The 25,181-nt window shown below is 37.6% G+C and overlaps 3 protein-coding genes and 1 pseudogene across 5 annotated transcripts; all 4 read right to left on the reverse strand.

Annotated features, from left to right (window-relative positions):
- Positions 1-7,018: 7,018 nt before the first annotated feature.
- LOC149014835 (uncharacterized) lies at positions 7,019-8,297 on the reverse strand. The gene has a single exon (XM_089156376.1). It carries the CDS (start codon positions 8,239-8,241, stop codon positions 7,732-7,734), a length of 510 nt encoding a protein of 169 aa, XP_089012502.1. The 5' UTR covers positions 8,242-8,297; the 3' UTR covers positions 7,019-7,731.
- Positions 8,298-15,760: 7,463 nt separating this feature from the next.
- LOC149014836 (Cysteine/Histidine-rich C1 domain family protein) lies at positions 15,761-17,338 on the reverse strand. Its single transcript, XM_089156126.1, has one exon. The coding sequence runs from the start codon at positions 16,757-16,759 to the stop codon at positions 16,022-16,024; it is 738 nt and encodes a 245-aa protein (XP_089012252.1). The 5' UTR covers positions 16,760-17,338; the 3' UTR covers positions 15,761-16,021.
- Positions 17,339-17,743: 405 nt separating this feature from the next.
- LOC149014837 (pentatricopeptide repeat-containing protein At2g22410, mitochondrial pseudogene) lies at positions 17,744-20,742 on the reverse strand (annotated as a pseudogene).
- A 75-nt stretch (positions 20,743-20,817) lies between these two features.
- On the reverse strand, positions 20,818-23,855 carry LOC149014838 (CASP-like protein 5C1). Of its 3 annotated transcripts, none has more exons than XM_089156421.1 (5): positions 23,767-23,855; positions 23,602-23,688; positions 23,193-23,472; positions 21,569-21,713; positions 20,818-21,477 (listed from the first exon to the last, which is right to left on the reverse strand). In XM_089156421.1, exons 3-5 carry the CDS (start codon positions 23,324-23,326, stop codon positions 21,274-21,276), a joined length of 483 nt encoding a protein of 160 aa, XP_089012547.1. In that variant the 5' UTR covers positions 23,327-23,472; positions 23,602-23,688; positions 23,767-23,855; the 3' UTR covers positions 20,818-21,273. The 3 variants fall into 3 exon arrangements, with proteins under 3 accessions (XP_089012547.1, XP_089012548.1, XP_089012549.1); XM_089156423.1 differs by having other exon boundaries at positions 20,819-21,477; positions 21,569-21,701; XM_089156422.1 differs by lacking the exon at positions 23,602-23,688.
- Between the last annotated feature and the right edge of the window lie 1,326 nt (positions 23,856-25,181).

Consider the following 25,181-nt stretch of genomic DNA (forward strand, 5'->3'; position numbering starts at 1 on the left):
GAATCTAATCCTATCAGAAATATTTCTAATTTGTTGTTTATTTTGAAATGCATAATAAGAATTTAGGTAATTATAATTCATAGTGGAAAAAAGACAATCACCTTGTCATAGATATATGAATCTTTTGATTGCCATTGATGACCTTTTCAAGTTTGCACACTAGGTAAGAAGATTTTCTCTTCAACATAGGGTATTGAATGTATTATTCAATAGACAAAGAACAAGAGAGAAAGAAGGACCCAATTTTAGACCTAAGGAATCACTTTGTGATATAATTTTTATTTAAGATTTTCTCCATTGCATTTTTAATCCATTGGAAGTTTATATTTGGTACTCTCATACCTCTTACTTTAATAGACTTTAGGTAAATGTTGTTAATTTGACATTGACCTTTGAATTGATTTGATATCTGTTTTGGTTGGTCATTTGTCAAATTTAATATTTTCTGTTTTATTTTTTCGTTTTTCTTTTTTGATAAAGAATATTTTCTCTTTTGTAACAACATATAAATATGTTAGATTTATTTGAAATTTCAACAAGAAAGATGAATTGAAGATGTTCATTCAATTTAAGTTTGAAGTCCCAAAGTTTTAATTACTGACTACCATTGCTATTGCTAATATGATATGGGAGTCTGGATTCTTTACCCTCAAAGAATAGAAGATTGTGCTCTCTTTACATACATCTAGACATTCAGGAGATAGCCACCTCTAAGCATTAGTAGGCCTCCTCCTAAATTAGTATCCATATTTGTTTAAAGGTGCTCAGAATCCATAATTTGTCTTATTGAAAAATATTTATGTCCATTCAGTAAGCAACCGGATTCACATTCAGATTCAGATTCGATTCCTATAATTGTTTATTTGATAATTTTTGGATAAAAAGAATTAAAAATTATTCTTTTAAAGTATTATTCATTTTTTTCCCCTCTAAAAAGAGCTGATAATCAAATTCAAAAAAAAAAAAATGACAATCAACAATCAATAATCAATAATTTATCGGATCGGATTATTATCATATATCCAATAAAACTCTAGATTTGAACTCAAATACTTCTACAAATTTCCACTAGATATCATATGAGATTTGGATAATGATGTATCTGATCCGAATTTGATCCGTTTACAAATCTAAGCACAATCATTTACCTGTTCAGATAGTAGATCCCAACTCATTAATCGATTAGAAATAGTGTTTGGAATTTTTTGAGCCCATTAGTTGTTGGTCTTACTCGTTGTGCCCATTAGCCCATACTAGTGTAACCAGATCTGCTGCTGGTTTGTGAGCCAAAGTTCTGTGTCAGCATTTATTACTCCTTACCCTGTTTTTTTAACCTGTGCATGACATTTCTTCAATTGTAGTAAACCCAGAACTAAAAGAACAGAATTTCAGAGGCCATATACACACACAAAGTTAACAATTCTTCAGTTGTGGATAGGGATTTGGATTGATGTGAATAGAAAAATTGGATTCATAGGAAGGAGGGGAGAAAGTACAGAGAAATGGAGGGTTTGAACTCAAAATTTTCTTGGTCTTACTATTTCTGAGAATGCTGTCTTACTTGTCAATCGTTTTCAAGAGTTGCATAAAATCAAATTACATCAAATATGTTCCCATCAGTCATCAAGTAGATGAAAGTGGCAAAACACAGTTGCCTTTCAACAATGGCAAACGCGTATTAACAAAAAGTGACTCAATGAAAGGTCTTTGGGGCTTTTAGACTTTTCTGGGGGGATTTTGAGGGTGACATGAGACCTAATAACATCAGCATTAATGCAACTTTTACTTAGGTTCCACCAACCCAATAATATGAAATGGTAGGGAAGGCTGAGAACACCTTAATTTTGTGTTTTTGTAGCTCTCTGTCTATCTCCACACTGTTTCATTTTGGTCCTCTAGAAACCCAGTCACTGTTGGTGCGTGCATCGTGAGTCTGGATCATCTTCATGTCAGAGAGAGCTATGTGTCTCTTTGATGTTTTTTTGATACATAACAGGAGTAGGATCCACCTCTAAATACTGATAAAATAATTCAAAGATGTGATCCAAATAAATTCTTCTTTCGTGCACTAAATGCTTATTTTATGGTGGAGAAACTGGGGACCAGGAGGTGACCCAAGCACAATGTATCACCAGTGAAAACTATACGTATACATGGTTGTGTTAGGCCCTGTTAACTTCTCCTTTCAGTGACCACCACATTATAATGGCGATGGGTTGAAGCAAGAACAGTGACACCCAGATGTCATCACTTACATCAACTCCAAAACCCAAAACCACTTCATCTGCTTTCTGTGGATTATGAAACCTGTGGGTCTCTTCTCTATGTTACAAGAAATGCTTCTTTCTGCGTTTACTAATACATGGGAGAGATTGAGCAAAAGTCAGACTTGAAAAAACAAAGGAGAAATGTTTCTTTCCTCCTTAAGTTATGTGTGATCTAAAGGGAACAGAAGGTATCAACTCTTTTTCCAGAGCATTATTTATAAAATATCAAAGGCCCCAAAGTTAAAGGGAAAATATTCAATTACAACTTTCAACAAACAATTGAGGTGCATGCATGGAATGAACTGAATTTGCAAGCTAATAAGCAGGTGACAAGCAAATCTTGAAAATTTAGATAGCTCACTTCCCAAGCAATAAATGTGTTTCCTGGAGATTGAAGAAGGGAACAGGGAATCTAGGGTGTATTTATGCAGGTTTCTTTCTTCCATTATTCAATTCTGAAGGTGTCTGATGTCTCTACTTTGTATGGATAACACAGTAACACCAGTTTGGGAGGGGACAAGGAAACTAGCTGGAGTATTAAATGAGCATGCTTGAGAATTATTTGTGGTTGAGACTTGAGAGGCTACAATTATTATATTTGATTTATCATGTTGTATAATGCTACATTATTTCATCGTAGTTGGATTCGAATAGACCGATACAAGAAAAAGAATTATACTATTTTTTTTTATATTTTAATATTACATATTTAGGAGAGGGATTCACTTCTAAGTACTCTAAATTTATCATAAAAAAGTATAAAAAAAATCCGAAGTCAACTTGTTCGATTGGCAAAAATATGAATACATGCAAGGAGGTTGGAGGAGTTGTCAAGATCAAACATTTATCAGAAACCCAACTCATTAACTTTAAAAAGTTGATGATTGGTCACACATTATTAATTCTTTTCTTTTTTTTTCTTCTTTTTTTTTTTTGTTGCCAACTCCGGTTCCAAGGCTTTGCCCTGACTAATTCGGTGTTCGACCCGGTGTTCGACCCGGGTCATACACCTAGCTGTGGTGGGTGAGTCTTCTAGCTGAGATTTTTTGCATCCATAAGGTTTCGATAACAGAACCTTGCTTAAGCAAGCCAAGCTGCTTCACATTATTAAAGTGGTATTTTTGTCATTTTGAAAATTAATCAAAACCATTCGAAGCTGACCTAATTGACTGGTTTTAGATGATATGGCCTATTTTATTTCCTAGTTTGTACTTCTTTCTTTTCTTGTTAAAGTGAAGGTAATTTTCTATTGGTATCTCACCTGGTGAAATCTTTGACCCTGCATTTATATATAGTGATATTTATTTTTTTAAGTTGTATTTGTTTTTTTAACAACAATAATGGTTTTTTCTAATCTTAATTGGGTTAGTGTAATCCTTCTATTAATTTCTTTTAAAGTTTGATGCTTATGGTTTATTGCCCTTTTGGTAGTTCCAACCTTTAGCCGCTATAAATAGGAGTTGGGATTTAATTAAGCACCCATATCATATGCCCAAGTTGTAGATAAATTAATTAAAGAAGTGTACATGTGATTTTCAGTCTTTAATGGAAATAGTAGATTGGGAAGAACAGACAACGGTGCATTTTAATGTTATCAGATTCTCTTTCTTTCTTTTTGGTAAGGGCCTGTTTGGTTACATGAATCCAGAGATTTCAAATCTCAAAATTCATAAATGTGAGATTTCATCCCTACTATAAATGTGAATCTATAAATTTATGGGTATGAGGTGAATTCCAGAGATTTCATCCTTACTATAAAAATACTAAACATTTGCGCATTTACAAAAATCACAGATGAATCCACAAAATTCACTCCACATATTCAGTTAACCAAACAGTTAATTTTATAAATTATGACTCCATAGATTTGAAATCTACATATTTGAAATCTCTGGATTTACAAATGAGAGATTTATACCTGTTTGGTTGTGTGAATCTCTGAATTTATGAAATCTAGAGATTCACATTTTTACACTAAAAACGTGAATCTGTAGATTTATGAATATAAGGTGAAATCTAGAGATTTCATCACCACTATAAAAGTGTTAAAACATTTGAACCATGATTTCATAAATGTCTTTTAAGGATGAATCTATAGATTTCATTCAAATGATTCAATCTAACCAAACACTTAATTTTATGAATCATGACTCCATAGATTTGAAATTTATAGATTGAAGTAACCAAACAATCTTAATATATTTCATATACACATACATCACATACATAATAAAAGAAGGCAAACTTTTTTCTATGGATAAAAGGAGAAGGACTTTGAATTTTTATCTAGTCTATTTCTGACACGTGTTTAAATATTAGATTTAAGGATTGAGATTAAATTAAAATAAATATTTTTGTCTTCAAATCTAACTTTAACCCTTTGTTCTAATCTTGAACACTTTATCACTCATCTAAAAGGAAATAAATGATCCATTTTCATGTCAGAAATGGACAGGAAAAGAGTCCAGTTGTAAGACTCACTTATAAATATTAAAAAAAATTAGAGATTAAAATTTCAGTGGGTCCCCATGTGGGTCTCATCTTGTACCGTGTGGTTAAAAAATGTTAGGATAACACGTTATTCACCTCTTATGAGGGGTTTTATATGAACTCGAAGGACTCGACATTAGTGTCTCTGGAATCAGGATTATGCTTTCTTGGCTTTTTTAACCACACATATTGTATGAGATCCACTCTAAATATTAATATATTTAAAAAAAAAAACCCCAATGAGTCCCATGAAATCCCACAAAGTGTCAACAGAGCACAATGGGGAAGGTGAACCTGACTCCCTTCACGAAAAACATCGTTTGTTTTGTGCATCTCTCTGTTGTGCATGGCAATGCACTCTCATATTGTGACACGTGGAATATAAATTAAAAATAATAATAAAATATAAAACTAATCTAAATTTCTTTGGACTTGAATCCTCCCCATTGCCCATTGTTGGAATTCACGAGTTCATCCTTGACATTTGATTTTCTGTGCTGAACAAGGTGCAAGCAAAGAAAACATGGATGCACTTCAACGAGTTTTTTTTTTTTGTCAACAAATAAAATTATAACATTAAGAAAATGAGTGTAAGCCAGGAAACCTGAACGCTAACAAATAAACTTCAACGAGTTGCAGAGCTCTAGTCTCGGTACCTGGACACGATGTTCACAGGCTTTCACAGCGTCACCGGTGATAGGTTACTGGTCGTCGTGGCTAAGTGGGGACCACTCTCCACATTTCTTTCTTGTGAAAAAAAAATGACTCTGCTTACTAAAAAAAAAATTATGACTCGGTCAATTGACTCGGTCTTCCTTAGCTCATTCCCTGCAGTGTCTTTAAATATCAATTCATTTTTCACAGCTGTCATTTATGCATCTCTACCAGATTCACGTCTAGGTGACGCTGAAAGGAATCATCTGACTCTGCCTAACATAATTACAGTCCCCTTTTCAGTCGGATCATCTCCCCGTCGTCAAGGGAGCTTAGAGTACTCCCCGACAGTTTTTCAACCATAAAAACAATGGAGCCTACACGAGAAAAACACATTTTGAAAAGAAAAAAAAAAATCATATTTTCACGTGTGGGCCCCACTTTATTTTTGTTGTTGGAAAGCGGTCGTTGAGCACTCTGTGCTCCCCCAACTGGGAAGATGATCCCGATTCCTTCCTAATTGTGCAGCACCTGCAATGAACGGTCGAGATTCTCGTTCATTTATGAAAAATATATTTTTATACTTTTGAGGAATGGATGATCGAGATCTCAATCTTGATTGTTCGCAGCACAATATTGCTCAATTAGGCCAATGGAGAGTGTAGTAGGATGGTTAGGAACTTGACTTCTAAGTGGAGAAGTCGTGGGTTCAACCCCTACCGGCATATGTAACATCCATATCCCCTATATATAAAAGCTTCTTTTGTACTAAAAAAACAAATGTTGCTCAAAATTTTATTAAGAAAAAAATGAACAATAATTTTAGTCTAGATCTAAATTAATATTTGACAACTTAATCCTAATCAACACCAATTAGGTATTTGATTAGAATTGGAACTCTAAAGATAGTGCTCCTCTTACACTCTTGATTTTGAACCACCTTTGGGCCAAGGGTCATGAGGTCATGATCCCTTCCCTCTCTTAATTTTTTTCATTTTATTAAGTATTAGTACTTGAGTCCAAATCCTCATCTCGTCGGGAGAACACAGACCACTCCCCGACAGCTTTCCAACCACACAAATATGTGGGGTCCACATGTGAAAAACACTTTTTTAAAAAGATACAAAAAAAACTTCAGATTTTTACCTGTGGGCCCCACGTGTTTGTGTGGTTGGGAAGCCGTCAGGGAGCAGTCTGTGCTCCCCCGACAGGGTGAGGATCCGAACTCTTAGTATTTGCCCCTATCTCTTGAACTAAACAAAGACTGTGGATTATCTTCCCTGACATCTATGTTCTTTTAACAGTGTTACAATCACAAATTATGTAGGACATATAAATAAAATATTAAAAAAAAAAAACACTCCATCACTCTAACCCTGTGGGTCCACAGTAATTTGTGGTCAACAGTTGTCTAGCACAGTATGCTCTGAATCAAGGGAGACGAGCCAGACTCCTAAATAAAATTTTTATTTATATTTATTCAACCTATTAACTTGGTTGACCCAAACTATGAACTCTTTGTATTTTTCTTCCCCAACAAACTCGCATGTTATAATCTTATTGAAAGAAAAATTATAGCCATTAATTGAAAGAACTACATCAAGTGATTAATTCTCAAGTGTATATATAGGAAAAGAGTTTCGACAAAATACCTAATAGGGCATTAGTATCGATTCAGTGCAAAATCGCTCGATCGATCACCTGATGCTTATGAGTTATGAGTTCTAACTTCTAACCATGCATGGTGGGTGTCTAATGGGTTCATAGTGGGCGACAGCTGTAACTTTCTTCAAAACCAGCAGCTGTGTTTGCGAAGTCACTTCGTCGTTCTGTATAAATGGATTCAAAATCTCGAGGATCTTTTCATGCCAGACAAGAAAAACAAAAACAAAAATCAGAAAATGATGTCCCTTCAAATCCCATCTAACAGAATAATGAGTACATATACTCCAGATCTCGATCAATTAATGAGTGAATCCTGGGCCCGATCTCAACATAAATGAACAGAACAATCCAGAATTGAGAAGAAGTCGAGCATTAATCACTTTATAATCTGAACAGAAAACAAAAGCAGATTTTCCACCAAATTATTTTGTTAATACTGTACCGATCGATCTTAGTGTGATTTATATACTGTTCTTTAAGTAGAATATAGAGTTTTCAAAGTGTTTGTCTTTAATTCTTCTACAGAAATGAACCAGCTTCCATTTTTAGCAGGAAACGGAGATCTGAGCAGAGGAAGAAGAGGAAAATATTTAGTTTGAAATGCTTTCTATATTCAAAACCTTCCATTATTTACAGCAATTTCTCCTTCTACTGGCTACTCAGGAATGGCACTCAACTTCTCATCTGTAAAACGGCGAACTCTGCCGCCGCCACCACGGGCACTAACTGCCCTCGGTCTTCTCCTTCTCTCCACCAACAAATGATTATCACCACCGCGGAGCGGCTTCGCCGCTTTACTGCCGGAATACGGCACGGACACCACATCATTCCGGCAACCACATTTATCTCCATCGCTACTCTTTGCAAGAGCTAAGCTGGCCTTAACAGCCAATGCAGCCATATCTTGAGCTTGGAGAGGATAGTTTAATTTACTTATTGGCAGCAAGAAATAGAGCTGCCCTGGCTGTAACTCTTCGTCTTCACCAATTGCAGAGACGAAGTCATCGAAATCCATCTCGTCGGAATTGCATATGAAACACATAGGATTCTTCTGTAACACTTGCGATACTTTAACAGGGTAAGGAAACTCCTGTAGCTTTCCATCTTGATGGATCAACTTGGCCGTCGCCACAGATGTAGCTTCGCAAGAACTGCAAATCCCCATCGATCTCTCTGTTCTGTTTTCGTCGCCGAGATCAGAACGCTGCTGCTGCTGATTAGGTTGTAGGAACGAGATCTGAAAGGTGAGAAATGGAGAGATATATATAAGAGAAGGAGACGAAGAGGAACACGAAATTAAAATAAGAATTTTGAGTCCACGTCAGCTTTTTGTCGTTATGAGAAGGTTTTTTTATTTTTAAGAATTTCGAGGAGAGGAACCAGCCAACCTGTAATTTAGTGGTGACAGGTTGTATGAGCCAGTAATGGTCTCCTCGGAAACAGTTAACGTTTTAAGGGAAAATTACGGAGATAGGGACTCTGGTTTTACTTTTACCCTGTGGGTTCAATAGTAAATGTGGGCATTAAAGTCATTTTACAGAAGGTGAGAGTCAGAATAAAAAACGTGCGTGTTTGGCTTTCGGCGATGCCCAAGGTGGATCTTTCGTCTGTTTCTCCCAATGGTCATTTGCTTCATTATCAAGGCACGGTTGATGTTAGGGTTTTATCCGATGCTCAATGATGGCTTATCCACCCAATTTGTTAGGGTTGTTTGGAATTTTGGATCAATTATTGGGTTTTCTATGAGTTTTGGGTAAGGGAACGCTCTTGTTTGGATCAATTATTGGGTGTTTGTATGAGTTTTAGGTAAGAGAACGCTGATCATTCACCAATATGCAACAGTATTTGGCTGCTTTCTTGGGGGAAATGCTTGGGTGCTCTGCAATTAATCCGAAACACTTGCAGCAAATAGTCGAGATCATCGAAATCTCGACCTTCCATTTTTGAATTATACTTTTGAAAAATGGACGGTTGAGATCGAAATCTCGACCTAGATCCTCGACCGTTCGCAGCACTGAAATGGAACTCGCTTTCTTGGTGGGAATCTCTTGGTGGAGTCTAATCGTCTATCCAACAAACAATGAATCATGATATACCATCTCCCCTTGTGGGAGCACATTGGATTTTAACTATAGAAATGTGAGTGGGGCTCATTGAATTTTTATTTTTGTTATTTTTTAATATTCATCCAGCAGACTCTACTCCTATTTTTGTGGTCAAAACCTGTCTGAGAATGATCTAGACAACTCCTATCCAATAGAGTAAAAGTCTATACTTTTCTTCATATCTTTCCACCACACATAAGAGTGGAGTTCACCTCTAATATATGGTAAAAAATATGAAGAGAATACATACTTCTACCCAGTAGGAGTCCAAATTTCTCATGATGAGTGTCTATAATATTGAACCATCTACAATAATATTCTAATCCAAGTGTAGTCATCAAATTTACTTTAATTTTTAAATTTAACTATTACTTTTTTCTTTTTTGGCCAAATAGAGATTCATTCAAATACCTCTAGATTAAATGTAGAGGAAATAACAGGAAGAGAATCCCTCCAGACTCGTCTAACTGAAGAATCCTAACCCCTTTAGCAAGAAAGTCAGCATGATGATTGCTAGATCTATTCACAAAAACAAAGTGAACAAAATTAAAACAGTCCGATAGTCTTTTAATTTCTTGAACCACACTCCAACTAATCCAGTCACAAAGACTGAGTTTGGCATTTTAAGGCCTTTACGGCTGGAAGGTAATCAGAGTGAAATTAAACTATTACATGGCTCTACCAAGTTACTCGATTGATAATAACCAATACTTTCTAGTAAAGGATCATGAGTTCGACCTTTTATGAGTAGATAATATATATACCATCCCTATAAAAAAAACAAAAAATTAATTTTAAAAATAAATAACATGCGTTAAACTTATTGGACACTTTTTGAAGATCCTCCAAAGGAGTAGATCCAAAATAAAATAAAATAAAATAAAAAAAGAACAAATGAGGTTATAGTATGGATAGAAACATTAGTTTAGATGAAAATGGGAATGGATGAGCAGTCTTTTCAGCTGCTCTCGTGTATGGGTCTATAAACAACATGATTAGTTAATGGGTAATTTTTTTCTCCATTGTGTTTTATGATTGATGAGAAAAATATTATTGTATTAGTGAACACCATCTGGTCGGGTAGTCCCAAGTTTAGTCCCAAGTGTGAACTAATGAGAACATGTAAATAATAGTATTATAGATGCATAATTGGGGAAGGGTAATCGTTTCATGTTTACCATGCTACATGGGTGTTGATGCAAGAAATGTGATCTTAGCTCCATGAATGGCTCCAGATCCAACTCTAGTTCCTGAGACCAAAGCAGGGTGAAAGTGAGCCGTCTCTGAGGACGGGAAGCCACCTCCGACTATCAAGTTAGCCCAAGCCAACAAATAAGAAACTCCATAGAAGAGTACAGACCCAAAGAGATGATGAAGATCAGGCTCTTTTAGGGGTTAGAAAGCTAAAAAATAAAGGGGCCAGAGTGTCTGTAGGGCTTACCTTGTTCAAGCATGGTCAGGAAATATATATATCAGGCTCTTACCCTTACGGAGGCTCACTGGCCACTTCTATGAGACAGGAGTCCTTTCGGCCGCCCCTATTATGCGGCGTGTAAGAATTTACAGATATCATGTCGTCCCAATGCTCGAGGAGATCTTGGACCACGTTAGGTGATGGGTATAGTTAACTCTTTATTCAGGCATTCGGGTCAGGCACGTGGGTCTCACGCCACATAGATCAATTGCTCTCTCCTGCAGAGGATGAGCTGGCATAGTCCCCCTTAACTGTCCAGGACCGGTCTAGATCATTTTCCTAGTTCAGAAATGACTGTGATGATAACAATGGTTCACACTTTTATTTATTTATTATTATTTAATTATAAACAAAAACAAGGTCATACATTGAATCTCATTGATCAAAGAGACCCAACATCCAAAAGAGTAGAGGATTGTATTCTTTCGGAGGGCCCTTGTCAGGTCGAGTAACATAGAATGGCCTATATCTAGCCTATGGATCCAAGAGTAACTTTCTTCTAGACCCAAAAAGTTGTTCTTGTCCTTTTGAATAGAATTCTCTTTACTCAAAACAAAAAATTACATTTCTAAGGAGGGGAAAACAAAGGGGTTAATTCCGAATAGGGATTATACATATACAATAAGAGGTGAAACAGAGTAGGGTTTTATTTAACCCAAGCCGGCAAGCCCAACCATGAGACACTTTACCTTAATCCAAACTCGCCCAAACCATAATTCAGGGTTAAGAACTCTGGCCTACAATCTCGAGGGTTGGCTCAGTTGGCGAAAGACCAAGCTTCAACATAGGAGGTCAAAGTTCGAATCCCCTCGGAGCCAGGGGCGAAACCCCTTCTATATTAATTACATAAAAGCTCTCCTGACTCCTGAGGATATAGTCGTGGTGCTTGCCAGCTATCCCGGATGAACCTCATATCCAAAAAAAAAAAACTCTCACCTACATTGTCAAGTTCTACCCAGTCGAGGCCCACCCTAATTGCTCCTATTCAGGCCTGATTGACTTGATTAACTCTGTTAGCCTTCATTGAACTTATTAACCTTACTTTTTTTTTGGTAAGGATATTAACCTCACTACTTTTTAGAATTTTTAGTTTTTTGAAATCTAAAGAGTAAATTATCCAAATATTCACTAGTTCCATAAGGGGAATTACATATACAAATTATATTCAATATTCATATTCTAACCAATTATAGTCTAAGATTCGCATTTATCAACCCTAAATTACCCTCCTCTCATAATTAAAAATCTATGTCAACAAATCCAAACCCTATTCTGAGACTCTGATGAGTGAAATAAGACAAGTTCAAGTTGTGAGGCCAACTTTAAACCTTTAAGCACACGGAAAATTGGGTAAACCACCCGTTTACCCAATAATTCAATAGAAACCTAGGGCTCACAAACCGAGAGCAAGACCTAATATAATTAATGTCTATTTTGGCCCGCACGTGACACGTGTTCCTTTTCACTGCGAGACAGCTTCAACCATGACCACCGACTTGGGTATAAAAACAGATCCAGCCCGGCCCGACCCGACAATCACGCCCGATTTAAATAACGTTGCGGCTTAGTGTTTGAGAACAGCTGTCATGAACAAAGAGACAAAGCAGTGAGCGAAAATGACAATAATACACTTTTCAACGGAATTAGGCTTACCACGTAATTTCGGTCAATGTTAGCCTGTTAGGGGCTTATTTTATATTTACAGACAAGGACAGAAGAGTTTTTGAGTGAGAAGGAGGGGAGGACGGAAAAGCGTCAAGCGTGGACGCACTTGGATCTAAGCAGAAATAATCCACATGCTGAATGACACGTGGAACCCAAAAAGTGCAACAAGGAGAGAGAAGAGTGAAGACCCCACCACCCACCAACCCGACAATAGACCAAACGGATCTTTGGGACTGTAGGTTTGGAAGCCGGAACAGTATCCAATGGATCACGTCACGATGGAGACATGGGACCCACTTACTACTTGCTATAGAACCCTACAAAGGCTGCAAACCCTAAAAGCCACGCTTTTTTATTCTCCATTTGTTTTTCTGAGGTTCCTGGAAGGAGGGGGGTTGAGGTTGAGGTTCCTTCCTTGTAATCTCAGTTTGGTCGTTATTAGTGTAATGATTATATTAAATTGTGGCTTTCCACGCATAATCCTTTTAATTAGTAAATTAATGATGGGTGGCGCTCGCTTTTCAACTTTTATCACATGACGTATGAAGCTTCCACGCTACCTGGTTCTTCTTTTCTTCTTCTCTTCCTCTACGTCATACGGTCATAGGCTCATAGCCATAGGCAGCATTAGTTGACCCGACAGGTCCGAATGGGCTGGGTGAATATGTGGGCTTGTAAGAGAATCAGGGACGAGAGACAAACGTTGGCTGGTCCAGCCCATTATGTAAATCTTGGGCTTGGACTTAGTGGTTTGTGCTATATGCTATTACTGGTTTGGGCTGGATTCTTTAATGGGCCACTGTTAGTTTGACCAAAGTCCCTACTTATCCAATTTATCAATTAAATCTCCCTATATGGTGAAAAATATATCAATGATGCCTTTTATTGTTAGAAAATCATTGGTTCTGAACTAAGCTCTCGGCACTCCTTGAAAAAAGGGTTACTGGATCAACCACTTGGCGGTAGTTATTTTCTGGACATGCTACTTGGTGCATCTCCCAATTACAACTTATCGGTGAAATCCTACTCATCTTTATAAAGCTATATGCATACTAAGGCATTAAATTCAGCATTTAATGCATTATATTTATGCATTTAATGCTTTGTGCTTATCAACATATAAGTCCGGTATGGAAAGTTCCATTGGGAATTGCTTCCAGCCGCTTTGTGGGGGTTAAAGCCAAACGTGTCACATCTGGAGTTTTGAAATATTTTCAGCATTCTTATGTGGTGCCTAAATCCAGTAACTTCATGAACAAGCAAGCCGTCCCTCCGCCTTGGATCTCCCCTTGGGAATCGGATCAAGCCATACAACGGTTGTCATCCATCTTCTCCATGGAACCTTCTTTCTGGTATAAGAGCAATCACTTATACTTTCTGAAAGAGAGAAACACACACAAAAAGTAAGTTAAGCCAAACTCTACTACATAGAGACAAGAAAAATACAAGCCCCGTTAATTGTGCATAACTTCGGCACCTGCCCAAGAGTTTTTTTTTTTTTTTTTTATCTCTTTGGACATTTACTCCTCCCTGTGAGGAACAATGTTGATGTAAGTAAGTTAAACTTTTTAAAGAGACAAGAATAACCTTGAACAAAAAAAACACCTGATTCTCAAATCATTTCTTCATCTTCTACTTTTTCTTCTCCCAATTGTAAATCATCATAAAGCTTGAGAATATCATTCATGGGTTGTATTTTTAAAACTTAGGATGTGACTAACTGCAACTAATAGCGTTTGTAATACACCTTCCAAGCCGGTCCCCTTGACTTCTCAAGTGGTGGTCTCAAATATTCAGCACCTAGCAGCCAATTTCTTTTTGTGTTTTTTCTCTTTTATTCCTAGAGAGGCCAATGTAACGGCCGATAGTCTAACTAAGGTGGCCCTATTTGTTCCAGAAGAGACATGTTGGCCTAACCACCCGGGGGAGATCCGCCCGCGAAGGACAACCGCCAAGAGTAACCCCCAAACGGCCCGACCAGCGGGGTGTTCGGCCCCGCGCCTTTTTGTGTTTTTCTTTGTTTCTAAAGAGGCCAATGTAACGGCCGATAGTCTAGCAAAGGTGGCCATGTTTGTTCCAGAAGAGACATGTTGGCCTATTACCACTCCGTGGTTGGATGATCCTAGTATTTCCTCTTGTTGAATGGATTAGCATCATGCCCAAAAAAAAAAAATGTTTGTAAAAAAAGTCTGCTTGATAAATTAGGTTAAACTTAAGAGTGACATTAATATTAGGGGATAAGTCAGAACATGAGACTAAAAAATTTTCCCATCAGAAAAATAAAATATTCTCTTTAATCAATCTAGAGTTGCAATCTTCAACTCACATCAATTTCCATGGTTGCAAGTGTTGACCTCACTCTCCAACCCATGGTTGGCTACTTGGCTGTTTGGCTGTCTGGCTCTTTTGCTTAAGGAAGACAGCCGCAGCACCATTAGTCACAACTGGTTGGACTTGAGACATGTCCAACAACCTATCAAGTTTCACTGGGTGAACTGAATCCTTAGAAGATGATGTCTTTGGCATCTGCATAATTGCTTCTTTTTATAAATCAAATTCAAGTCAATTTAAACCCTTTTCTAATTTAAAGGAAACAAAAATATTTTAGATTTTTTTTTTTTTGTTCTTTACTACTTTTACTTTGTGGATAAGAAACTGTGTAGAAGCTAGAGAGAACACAAAACCACATTACACACTTTCACCAAAAGGTAAAATAAACAACTTCAAGAAGTTGACAGAGCAGTCATCAGAATGGCTCATTTTTCTCTTCCTTCTATTATTTTGAAATTTATTCAACAGTTAGTCTTTGTTGAGCCATAAAGAGGAATTGATGCTTCTATAACACTTTTATCTAAATTCCTTTCGATGTAATATGGGATTGATAATAACTTTAATGGTGCTTAAGTAAAGGAAAGCAATTAAGAACTTTCGATGTAATATGAGATGATAATAACTTTAATGGTGCTTAAGTAAAGGAAAGCAATTAAGAATCTCTTAGTGGCTACCTATAAAGCTCAGTATTCTCTTAAAAGCATTGATATTCCCAATTAGGATATTTTGGACATTATTTATTAAAAGTGGACTATTCAAAGTTGAAATCAGCTGTTCAACTCTTACCCAAGAAAGAAAAATGTCTAAATTTTTTTCCTATTATAAAATGATGGTACATATGTCATCTGAGTAACTATGGTTTTGATGGAGACGAACTAAAAAAGAAGGGGATAAGTTTTTTTTTTTTTTTTTTTGACATTCAAAATTTCAATGATATCTTTACTATGCTAGACAAATGTGTTCACATACAACTAGAAATGTTAGAATTGCGCAATATATATGTATATATAGTCTAGGATTAACTTACTAAAAGAATCAATATTTATGAAATCAAAATTTCAAAAGTAATTAAAATTCAGTAGAAAAACCAAATATTTATAAGGTGGGAATTTTGTAGGTTTGTTATTGAATAACATTATTCATTATTCACAATGAGAAATTACACAACCACCTTTCACAATGTAAGAAAACACACATACCCAGCAGGACCTTCCATTGACACTAGACTTCACTGAAGCTAAATCTACCACTAAGTCCATCTACCCAAGCCCCTTCAGGCATTTTATCTCCCATACATGCACATAAAGAAAAAACCTGCAAATTAACTGGGCAGCAGGAATTTTTCTTAAGCATACAATCCTTGGATCATATCATGCTTTGGATATCAGAGTTCCAACAACACCGGCAATGATAGCTGTGGGATCTCCAAGGACGGCGGAAATGATGAACTGAACAGCCAAGCCAGCCAGCTCACAACACTTCTTCACTTTACCTTTACCACGGTGGTGGTTCTGAAGTGTTCCTTTCAGGCTAGGAATCCTGGTTTCTAGTTTCTTGTTGTTGCCATTGCCAGTGCTTCCACGCCCAATACGCCCAATATAGATATCATGCCAGCTCTCCACAAGCATCTCCCTCACACAAGCTACATGTAAGTTATACTTCTTACAAGTAGACCTGTAACTCCAGCTTCTACCTTTCCTGCCACACTTGTGGCAAGGTGAACTTACCTTGCGATATAGATAAAGCTTTACCTCACCATCATCCAGCATGCGTGGGAGGTTGGCACAAGTGGGATGGAGGTCGAACCCACAAGACTTGCAGTGGTAGACGAACCCATTCACATCTTTCTCGCAGGCGTTGCAGTATCTTGGGACATTTCCAGGCGGTCGAGAGAGGAACTGGAAGGAACACTTGGGGTAGAAAGGATGGTTGATGGAGGGAGCAGGGAGGGCACAGTGCTTATGTAGGTCGAAGTCACAGTAGCTACATTTGTAACGTGACCCTATGCCTACTTCTTTGCACCCATCACACTTGAAAGGATCTTCTGTGTATTCAAACCTTAGCTTATGCTGAGGATGGCTGAAGTGGGTTATTTCCCCATACTTCATGGCTTAGTTCCTAATTCTTGATACAATGTAATGACTCAAAGAGGCACTATATGTGTATATAGGTGAAGTTGAGCGTGAGAGAGAAACAGAGAACTAAGGTTTATATAAGGCTTCTAATGAGGGTTTCATGTGAGTGGAATTAAAGGATGAGCTGATAGAGGTGCTTAGCTTGAATGTGAAGCTTGTTCGGATATATGCTCATGAGAAGAAATTGCATGGATAACCTTAATGCAGGAAAAAGAATCATGGAGAACGATTGATCAAGAGGCCCAGCTAGCCTAAAAACACCAAAATGCCATTTTGATGCCATTTGCTGATTATGTAACATGTGAAATGTAAAACCAGTTCAAAGTTTCTGCTGAAAAGAATGTTAGGGATATGGGGAGGGTTTTTCTTCTTTGTGATCAACCTAAGAGGTGTAAGGACAAGTATCCATTGATAGATCACATCTCACCATGGACATATACCTTTCCTTTGGATTAGCTTTGCTTTTGGTCTTTGTGATTCAAGAGAATGCTTCTAAGTAGGATGTTTTAGGAACTGCTAGTATTAAATTGTTCAGATACAAAAAGGTTAACCAAAACAGAAAAGATTTTGAATTATGATAATCCTTTTTGAGTGGACCACAAAAGAAAGAAACAGAGAGAGAAGACTAATGCAATTCATCAGAGAAAAAGTTTATAGCATCTAAGCGAAAGTGGCTCCTGTGGTGCACCCTGTTAGCAAAGCACACCATTGCACTAGAGGTGTTCGAATAAAAATTAAAGAGAAAAATGCAAGGATCTGGACATCCTGATCTCTCTCAATGCAACCATCAGATTCACAATTAATAACGATATCAAGTAGAAGGAAAAAGAAAGAGTAAGACTTAACATCCCAGCCACAGAAATGCTTCAAAAATCCAACTTATCCTGATCTCAGAATAGCTTCATGACTAAGGACTTGAGGTCTATGTCTAGAACATATCCTACATGAGACGCATGGAATAAAGGGTCACACATAATCAATGGACAGCATTTGTATTAGGTAGGATTTAGAAAGTGGGTTAATCCCTACTTTCTGTAGGATGTGCTGTCTCTATGATTTTAATAACAAAGATCAGATAGATAGAAGAGACTTCATTACCTACGTAAACCATATTCTCCAACAATTGGAGGAGAAGAATATATGACTGCTATTGTATTCGGTGCTCTTGAAGTGGAAAATGATGAAGGGGAACAAATTCTCATCTATTTTTAACTTATTTTTGCAATGTATAATAATTTTTGTTTGAAGGATTCCACAGAATAATATCAGCAAAGTTCTATTCTTTAACTAAAATATATGCAAATCAAAACCCATCTTATCAAGGAATGGAACCCAGTTGCATATGTAACATGAATTACTATTATGAAATATGAACTATATTAGCAAGGACAGAACAAGATCACAAGATGCTAATAAAGGTCAGAAAACTATCCCATAGGGATCTGTTCATTCTAAGATCCTAAACAAAGAAGTATGTTGTCCAAAATAATGTTAAGAATCTTCCGTTAATGCAAGTGTTCAATGAGGTTAGTCCCACTTCCCTCATACTTGCAAGGAAATGGAATATGAATATGTCCTCAAATATGGATGAAGCTCCTTCTCATGCTTCTTCGGGGTTTTGTTTTCTTCTTCTCCAGTACTTCTGTGGACAATGATAACGATAAAATTATGCTGTCCAACCCCTCTTATACAACAAGTAGAATCAGTTCTGTAGAAAATTACATTTCCTCTACATCTAAAAAGGCTGTTGAGGTGGAGCATACATATCCAATAGACCTCAAGTGACATGTCAGTTGTTCAATCATGGAGTAGATTGTACTTGACTGTACATGTCTCTTGTCCACAACCATGAATTCATGAATATGACCATCAATTTCAATCACGCTAAGAGCTTTAACTTTCTGGATTCCTTCATCCTTCATCAACTTCCTTACTTTCTTCACATCCTCCCATCTTTGTGCTTCAGAATATATGTTTGAGATGAGAACATAAAGTCCTCCACTGTGTGGTTCCAACTCTAATAGTTGCTTCAGTACTTGCCTCCCGATTTCTACTTCCCCATATGTCCTACAAGCCCCAAGCAGTGCACCCCACACTACAATATCAGGCTTTACTGGCATCATTCCTATCAGCTTAACTGCTTCACTTAATTGACCTCCTCGCCCGAGAAGGTCAACCATACATGCATAATGTTCGAGTTGGGGTTGAACTGCATAGACAAGACTCATGCTGTTAAAATAACACTGGCCTATGTCTACAAAGCCGCTATGACTACAAGCACTAAGCACTCCAACAAACGTAACTTCATCAGGAGGGACCCTCTCATGCTGCATCTCTTCAAAGAGCTTGATTGCATCAAGACCATACCCGTGCATAGCCAGAGCCCCAATCATCACATTCCATGATACTACATTCCTCTCAGGCATCCCCCTAAATATATCAAAAGCAGAGTCTATGGGACCACATTTTGCATACATGTCAATGAGGGAATTATACAGGGTAACACTAGGCGGTACACTACTATTGGACAGATAAACATAGGTTTTTGTCCCCATAACCAAATCACCAAGCTGGCTACAAGCTCCAAGAATGCTTACCAATGTTGTTTCATCAGGATCAAATCCGGAGCTACACATATGAGTGAAGAGATCCAAGGCCTCTTTGCATCTGTTGTGTTGGACACAGCATGAAATCATTGAATTCCAAGAAACGATATTCTTCTCAGGCATCTGATTGAACAACCATCGAGCATGATCCAAGAGCCCATGTCTAGCATATGCATTAACACCATCGAAGTCCATGAGACCACATTTTTGCCGGGCATTCTGTCAAAAAATGCTTGAGCAAACTGCAAATGCCCACACTTGGCATACATATCCACTATGGCATTCCTAACAAAAGTATCGATTTTTGACCCTGTGACTACTATGTAGGAATGCACGTATCGCCCCAAATCAAAATTCCCGGTTTGTGAACAAACAGAAAGGAGATTAACCCATGTAAACTCATCCGGTTCCAAACTCAGGTCCCTCATCTCACGGAACAGACAAAATGCTTCCTTGCTGAAACCCATTCGTGAATACCCACCAATCATTGAATTCCAAGAAACAAGAGTTCTTTGGGAAATAGCGTCGAACAAGCTTCGGGCATCATGAATCCACCCACAGATTGCATAAGCATTCAGAAGGGCATTTTGGACACATACATGTGATCCGATCCCCAGCTTTAGAGCCTGACCATGAACGGTTTTTGCCTCCGTAAACGCCAATTCACCAGCACAACCCTTGAGAACAAACGGCAGAGTAAACTCGTTTGGAGAAAGACCCGAGCTTATCAATCTGCCATAGAGAAAAAGAACCTCGCTAGTGTCATTTCTATTGGAATAACCCCGTATCAAACTATTCCACATGAATCTGTTGGGTTCTGCAGTTCGATCGAAAACCAACCGCGCATATTGGAGATCGCCCATTTCGGAGATTGCACAGAAGGAGATTACTTTTCCTACGATGAAGTTTTCTTGGAACAAACCATGTTCGATAATCTGGGCGTGGATTTGTTTGAGCTCTCCCATGGTTGAGCATTTTTCTAGATGGGAATGGACGTACTGATGAGTAGCGGACTTGAATTTGTAGCCGTAGTTAGTCTCAAGTGGCGAAGTGATGGCCTGAGAGTGACAAGAGCAGGAAATGAAGAAACAGGAACTAAGGCGGGAACCAACGGCTACACATTTCAGGGGAGCAACCATCATTCCTGGCCATGGAACCCGAATTCTGATCGCGGTTATAGCCGTTTGTTTATCTGCAACTCAAATTCTCAAATTGACGATACTTCAAATTCTCCTTTTTAGCTGGAAGTAGGCCATGGTTCGAGTTCTACCAGAAATGAGTAGAACATGGTTCAGGGGTCCAAATGAAAATTTCCTTAATTTTATTAAGAAAATTAATGACCTCAAAAATGAAATCTTCTTCTTCGATACTTTTTACTGAGCTTATTACTAGGAGATGCACTAATCTAACAGCATTAATTCAATATTAGATCCGAAATTCTTTTTTCTAATGATTGCGAATTATGATTTTCCAATGTGTCTTGAGCCATATAAACATTGAAAAAACAAGATAGAAAGCAAAAGAAGTTGACAAAAATTATGATGTGCAGTTATCTTAGACCAGCAGCTTCTAGCAAGTTCTGTTGTTACTTAAAACCTCTGCACCTGTTGGCTGTCAAGAGCAGGGAGATTCATGTTGCATTACATCAGAACTCCTGAGAGTCTGAGACGATTATGAGAAAACCCACCATTTTTTTGTACTTGTGCCACATTCAAAAACTGTGAAACTGCTTCTCTCTGTACAATGTTGGAGCCATGAAGGGTTGAAACTGATTTATATTGACTTTCAAGTAAATTCACTAATTTCTTGCTTCATTAGGAATCACCCATTTCTCAGTTCTGACAAAATTATCAAACGGTGGGCAACCATACCACCGTAGGATTAGTTAAACCACAAGGAAGGAAGTAGCCAAAGGTTGAAAAGGGAAGAAGCAGCTGAGAGAAACCAAGACAAAAAGGCCATTGCTGTGGATAACTGATATCTGCTGCAGAACTTTGGAACACAATGGAGCCCCTCAATACCGAGCAGGAAAGTTATGACACCAGAGGATGCACAGGCTGCTGCTAGTGAGAGAATAGACAAGACCTGTGGAACACATTGCATTTGTCATGAAGCAAAGTTATATGGCATCACTTGGATTGTAAAATTGGAAGAAAAAAATGAATCAGAGACATACCCAATCTCCTAGAACAATGACGAAAAGAATTCCGGGTTGACGAAGAGGACATCCTGCAAGGATTGAACACCCATCTACCAGAGCCAATGTGAAACTCCAAGGAATCACCAGACCCATGATTGTCACCAAGAAGCTGCCAAGTCCACTATTATATAAATTATAATCTTCTTACAAACAGCAAAGCTAAGTAGTTACAGATCAAATAAAAAAGGTAGAAGCAGAGAACTTATTGGATATGAAGGATGACACTCTCAGACATAAGCTTGCACTAAGGAAAACAACAATCACAAGTAGTTAACTGAAGTTATCTGTGTTTGTGTCCATATCAAATATTGTGCAGCTTCCTTTTCCTGAAATGCGCAACCAATAAAATATGACCAAGCCAAAAGTGTTTGTGCTGAGTCTGCTGACATTATGAGCCTTGAGGCTGTCTATCCCAATCCTCGAAACTAAAATTGAAAAGGCTTGAATACTAGACATCCTTAGGAAGCTCAGCTTACTGTTATTTTTCAAAAACATTTTATTGTCTAACTAAAGGACAACTGAACTGCAACGTGGTTGAATAAAGAGTAGCTGAGGTGAGAAGAAGAGATGACGGCTTTAACATTGTGAGATCAAGTTATTATCTATCAAGTCCAGCAGATCACTAGCAGCTGGTCAAATTACCTGATGCCATTTGGCACATCCACTGTGGCTATTGATCCGTATTGTGCCAGGGTCCATTTGATGGATCATACCGCTCATCTAATTCATAAAAAATTGACAAGTGAAACAGAGTAACAGAGAGAATACAGAGAGCAACGAAGCACATCCAGAATCAAGTGGCTGGTCAGCAATTTAGAGAATTTTATTGGCAGGTTCTCTGTACATGGGTTAAACCCTGGCCATTTTTTAAATATTAATGTCTTCCAACACCAAATGAAATGGGCATCTAAGAGACTAAGCATATACACTTTTCACGGATTTGATTATTCAGGTATTGTCTGAGGAGACAGCACTTGCTTCAAACCTGGCGATAACAAATTTTTCTTCAGAAAATGGTTTGAGTCCCCATATTCAAGCGTTCACTACAGACATTCTTGCGTTCATGACCTGTACTCAACTTCCTAAACAAACGTCTACAGTTGCATATGGAGACAAACAGGTCTCATAAAGACCAGACAGTGCAGAAGTTTAGCCAAATGAGTAAATAATTGGAATTGGAGCATGTAACGAGGATCCTATAAAATTTACAAGAAAAGACTTTCCATGGCTCCAAGAATAAATTTTTTTTATCACCACTTGACAAGATATCTAACATGTCGAAACCAGCATTAGATAGAAGGTGGTTCTAAGTTCTAACACTACACTACTGTGCTGTGTTCTTAATTTATGCCCTTAGCGAGCAGAATACAATAAACAAAATTAATTCCCTTTTCTTTTTTCTTTTTTTTTTTTTCCTTTGAAGAAGACAGATTAATGAGTTTTGGGATTTTGAAGATGATGTAAAGAAACTCAATATCAGTTAATAAGGGCAATCTTTTGATATTTCATAACACGAAAAACAGATCAATGAAGCAAACAACAACAACAACAACAAAAAAAACAGAGGAGAACGCCAAATGTGAAAGAGGAAATAGGGTACCAGAAAGCAGTATAGCTGTAGAACTCGACTCCAACGGACATGAAGAGAAGCGAAGCGGAGGAGAAGATAGTCTGGCCTAATCTGAGAGACAAACTAGCCGAGGTTCCCAAGGAGCCAGGAAGTGGTTCATCCATGGTGGTTGTGATCTGCTGCTGAGATTTTTCTCCACTTGCAAAAGCTCATCGTAGTCGTATAGTCATCAAATTCTGCCGTGCCAAACTTCTCATGAATCCCAGTAATTGAGAAGAAAACTTGCAATCAATCCAAGAGTACCTAACCCCTGAGAAGGAAGAATTTTCGGACAAAAATCAGATTTAGGATTTGTGAGCTCTTCTTTTTTCCTATTCTAGTTCTTGAAAAACTTCCAATGAGAAAAGAAATTAATGGGTCCGTAGAAATAAATACTCACATATGCTTTAATGTAATGTCTAAGGAGATGGTGACCTAATCTGATCTACCCTCAAAACTATTTCCTTTCTTTCGTGGTTTCTTTCTTCTGAGGAAGCAAAGCAAATCCAGGAATTTGGGAAGAACTAGTAATAAAGAATGGTGAAGATTCAGTGATAGAACTCACCTTCTGAGGCTTCACAGTTCAGTTGTCCCTTCTGCTTGCTTACAGCTTCACCCACACATTTCTCACTTGCATGCTTTTACGGATCTGACGCTCTCTGTTCTGTTCTTAGAACATTTGATTTTCTATTGATTAGTTTTTCTTAACTCAGCCACGTGGAACTCTAAAAATTGAGTGTTATATTTGCCACGTGACAAGTTCTTTGCAACGTAGTGGGTCCACAATGCATCTGCACCGCCTGTTTGCGGTCAAATGGTAATAATAATTCAGAAGTTTTTTAGTTTAAAAAAATAAAATAATGAATTTAATGGACGGTTGAAAATAAACGAGTTAGCACACGTAAGATATGAGCATATATTCTATGAAAGAATCTTTACACGGATATGGAACTATTTTTGTTATTTGACCAGAAGAGTATATTATCAGCACTTTTCCTTTTCAGTGTTCAAAAGCTGAAACCAAATTACCTGCTTTGATCAACCAATAAACGATACAAGTTTATTATGGGAATGGTTTACAAGTTTTCTATACGAAAAGCTTATGATGGGGATCTCTTAAAAGAACATATAAACCATTTGAACCATTCAAGATGTACCTTTTCTGCCCTTTTGGCCTGATTTTTCTCTGCCGCAATGGTGTGTCAATCTCCGCCTTTGTGGTGTGTATTATTTTATTTTCTTGAGCTTAGTAGTTATTGTTGTAACTACAACTTTCTTTATAAGATTTTAATGAAATTAACCCATACCTTAGCCTAGATAATCCTACCTAATGCATATATGATAGTTAGGTCAAATTCCTCTCCTTGGTTTCTTTTTTTTTGGCCAAATTTAATTTCTTCTTTTTTACATTTTTTTTATGAGGTTCACCCGGGCCAGCTTGCACGCACCACGATTACATCCTCAAATTAATGCCACCGAATGGGTGCGAACCCAAGACTTCCCCGTGGGAGGTAAAGTTTTTAACCGCTTTACTAACCCATCATTGGTTTCGGATGTTTATGTTCAAACTTTGTGCTTCCATGCATCCATGCATCCATGTATTCTTTTAAATTTATTTTATTTGGTATCTGGTATCTGAAGTTCATCTGAGCCAGCTTGCGCGCACCTCGATTACATGCTCAAGGGGGAGCTTTGTCGTCCGCAAGAGTCGAACCCGTGACCTCTCCACTAAGAAATATGGATCGAACCCTACATTGACAATATCCTTTTGAATTTCCATGAAAAAAGTTTTTCTTCTTACCCAAAAAAAACAAGACTGTTAAACTCACGTAGTGTAAAGTTGCAATAACTTCTCCTATCTGAAATCCTCTCATTTGTCAGGATAGAATTTTGTGCTTCTCACTTATTTTTCTGCCACACAGTAAGAGTAGAGCTTACCTCAACAAATAAATCAGCATTTTAGAAGAATTAAAGAAACAC

This window comes from Hakea prostrata, chromosome 5 (genome assembly GCF_041222555.1).
Source record: "Hakea prostrata isolate BN-2017 chromosome 5, UWA_Hpros_2, whole genome shotgun sequence".
NCBI lineage: Eukaryota > Viridiplantae > Streptophyta > Magnoliopsida > Proteales > Proteaceae > Hakea > Hakea prostrata.

What these genes read in the sequence shown, in the direction of transcription:
- LOC149014835 (XM_089156376.1), bottom strand. Translation starts at nt 8,241, where the DNA reads ATGGGGATTTGCAGTTCTTGCGAAGCTACATCTGTGGCGACGGCCAAG.
- LOC149014836 (XM_089156126.1), bottom strand. Translation starts at nt 16,759, where the DNA reads ATGAAGTATGGGGAAATAACCCACTTCAGCCATCCTCAGCATAAGCTA.
- LOC149014838 (XM_089156422.1), bottom strand. Translation starts at nt 23,326, where the DNA reads ATGGATGAACCACTTCCTGGCTCCTTGGGAACCTCGGCTAGTTTGTCT. An exon ending in TACAGCTATACTGCTTTCTG is followed by an intron (nt 21,714 to 23,192) that starts GTACCCTATTTC and finishes TTTATATAATAG; the next exon opens with TGGACTTGGCAGCTTCTTGG. An exon ending in TCATTGTTCTAGGAGATTGG is followed by an intron (nt 21,478 to 21,568) that starts GTATGTCTCTGA and finishes TGTGTTCCACAG; the next exon opens with GTCTTGTCTATTCTCTCACT.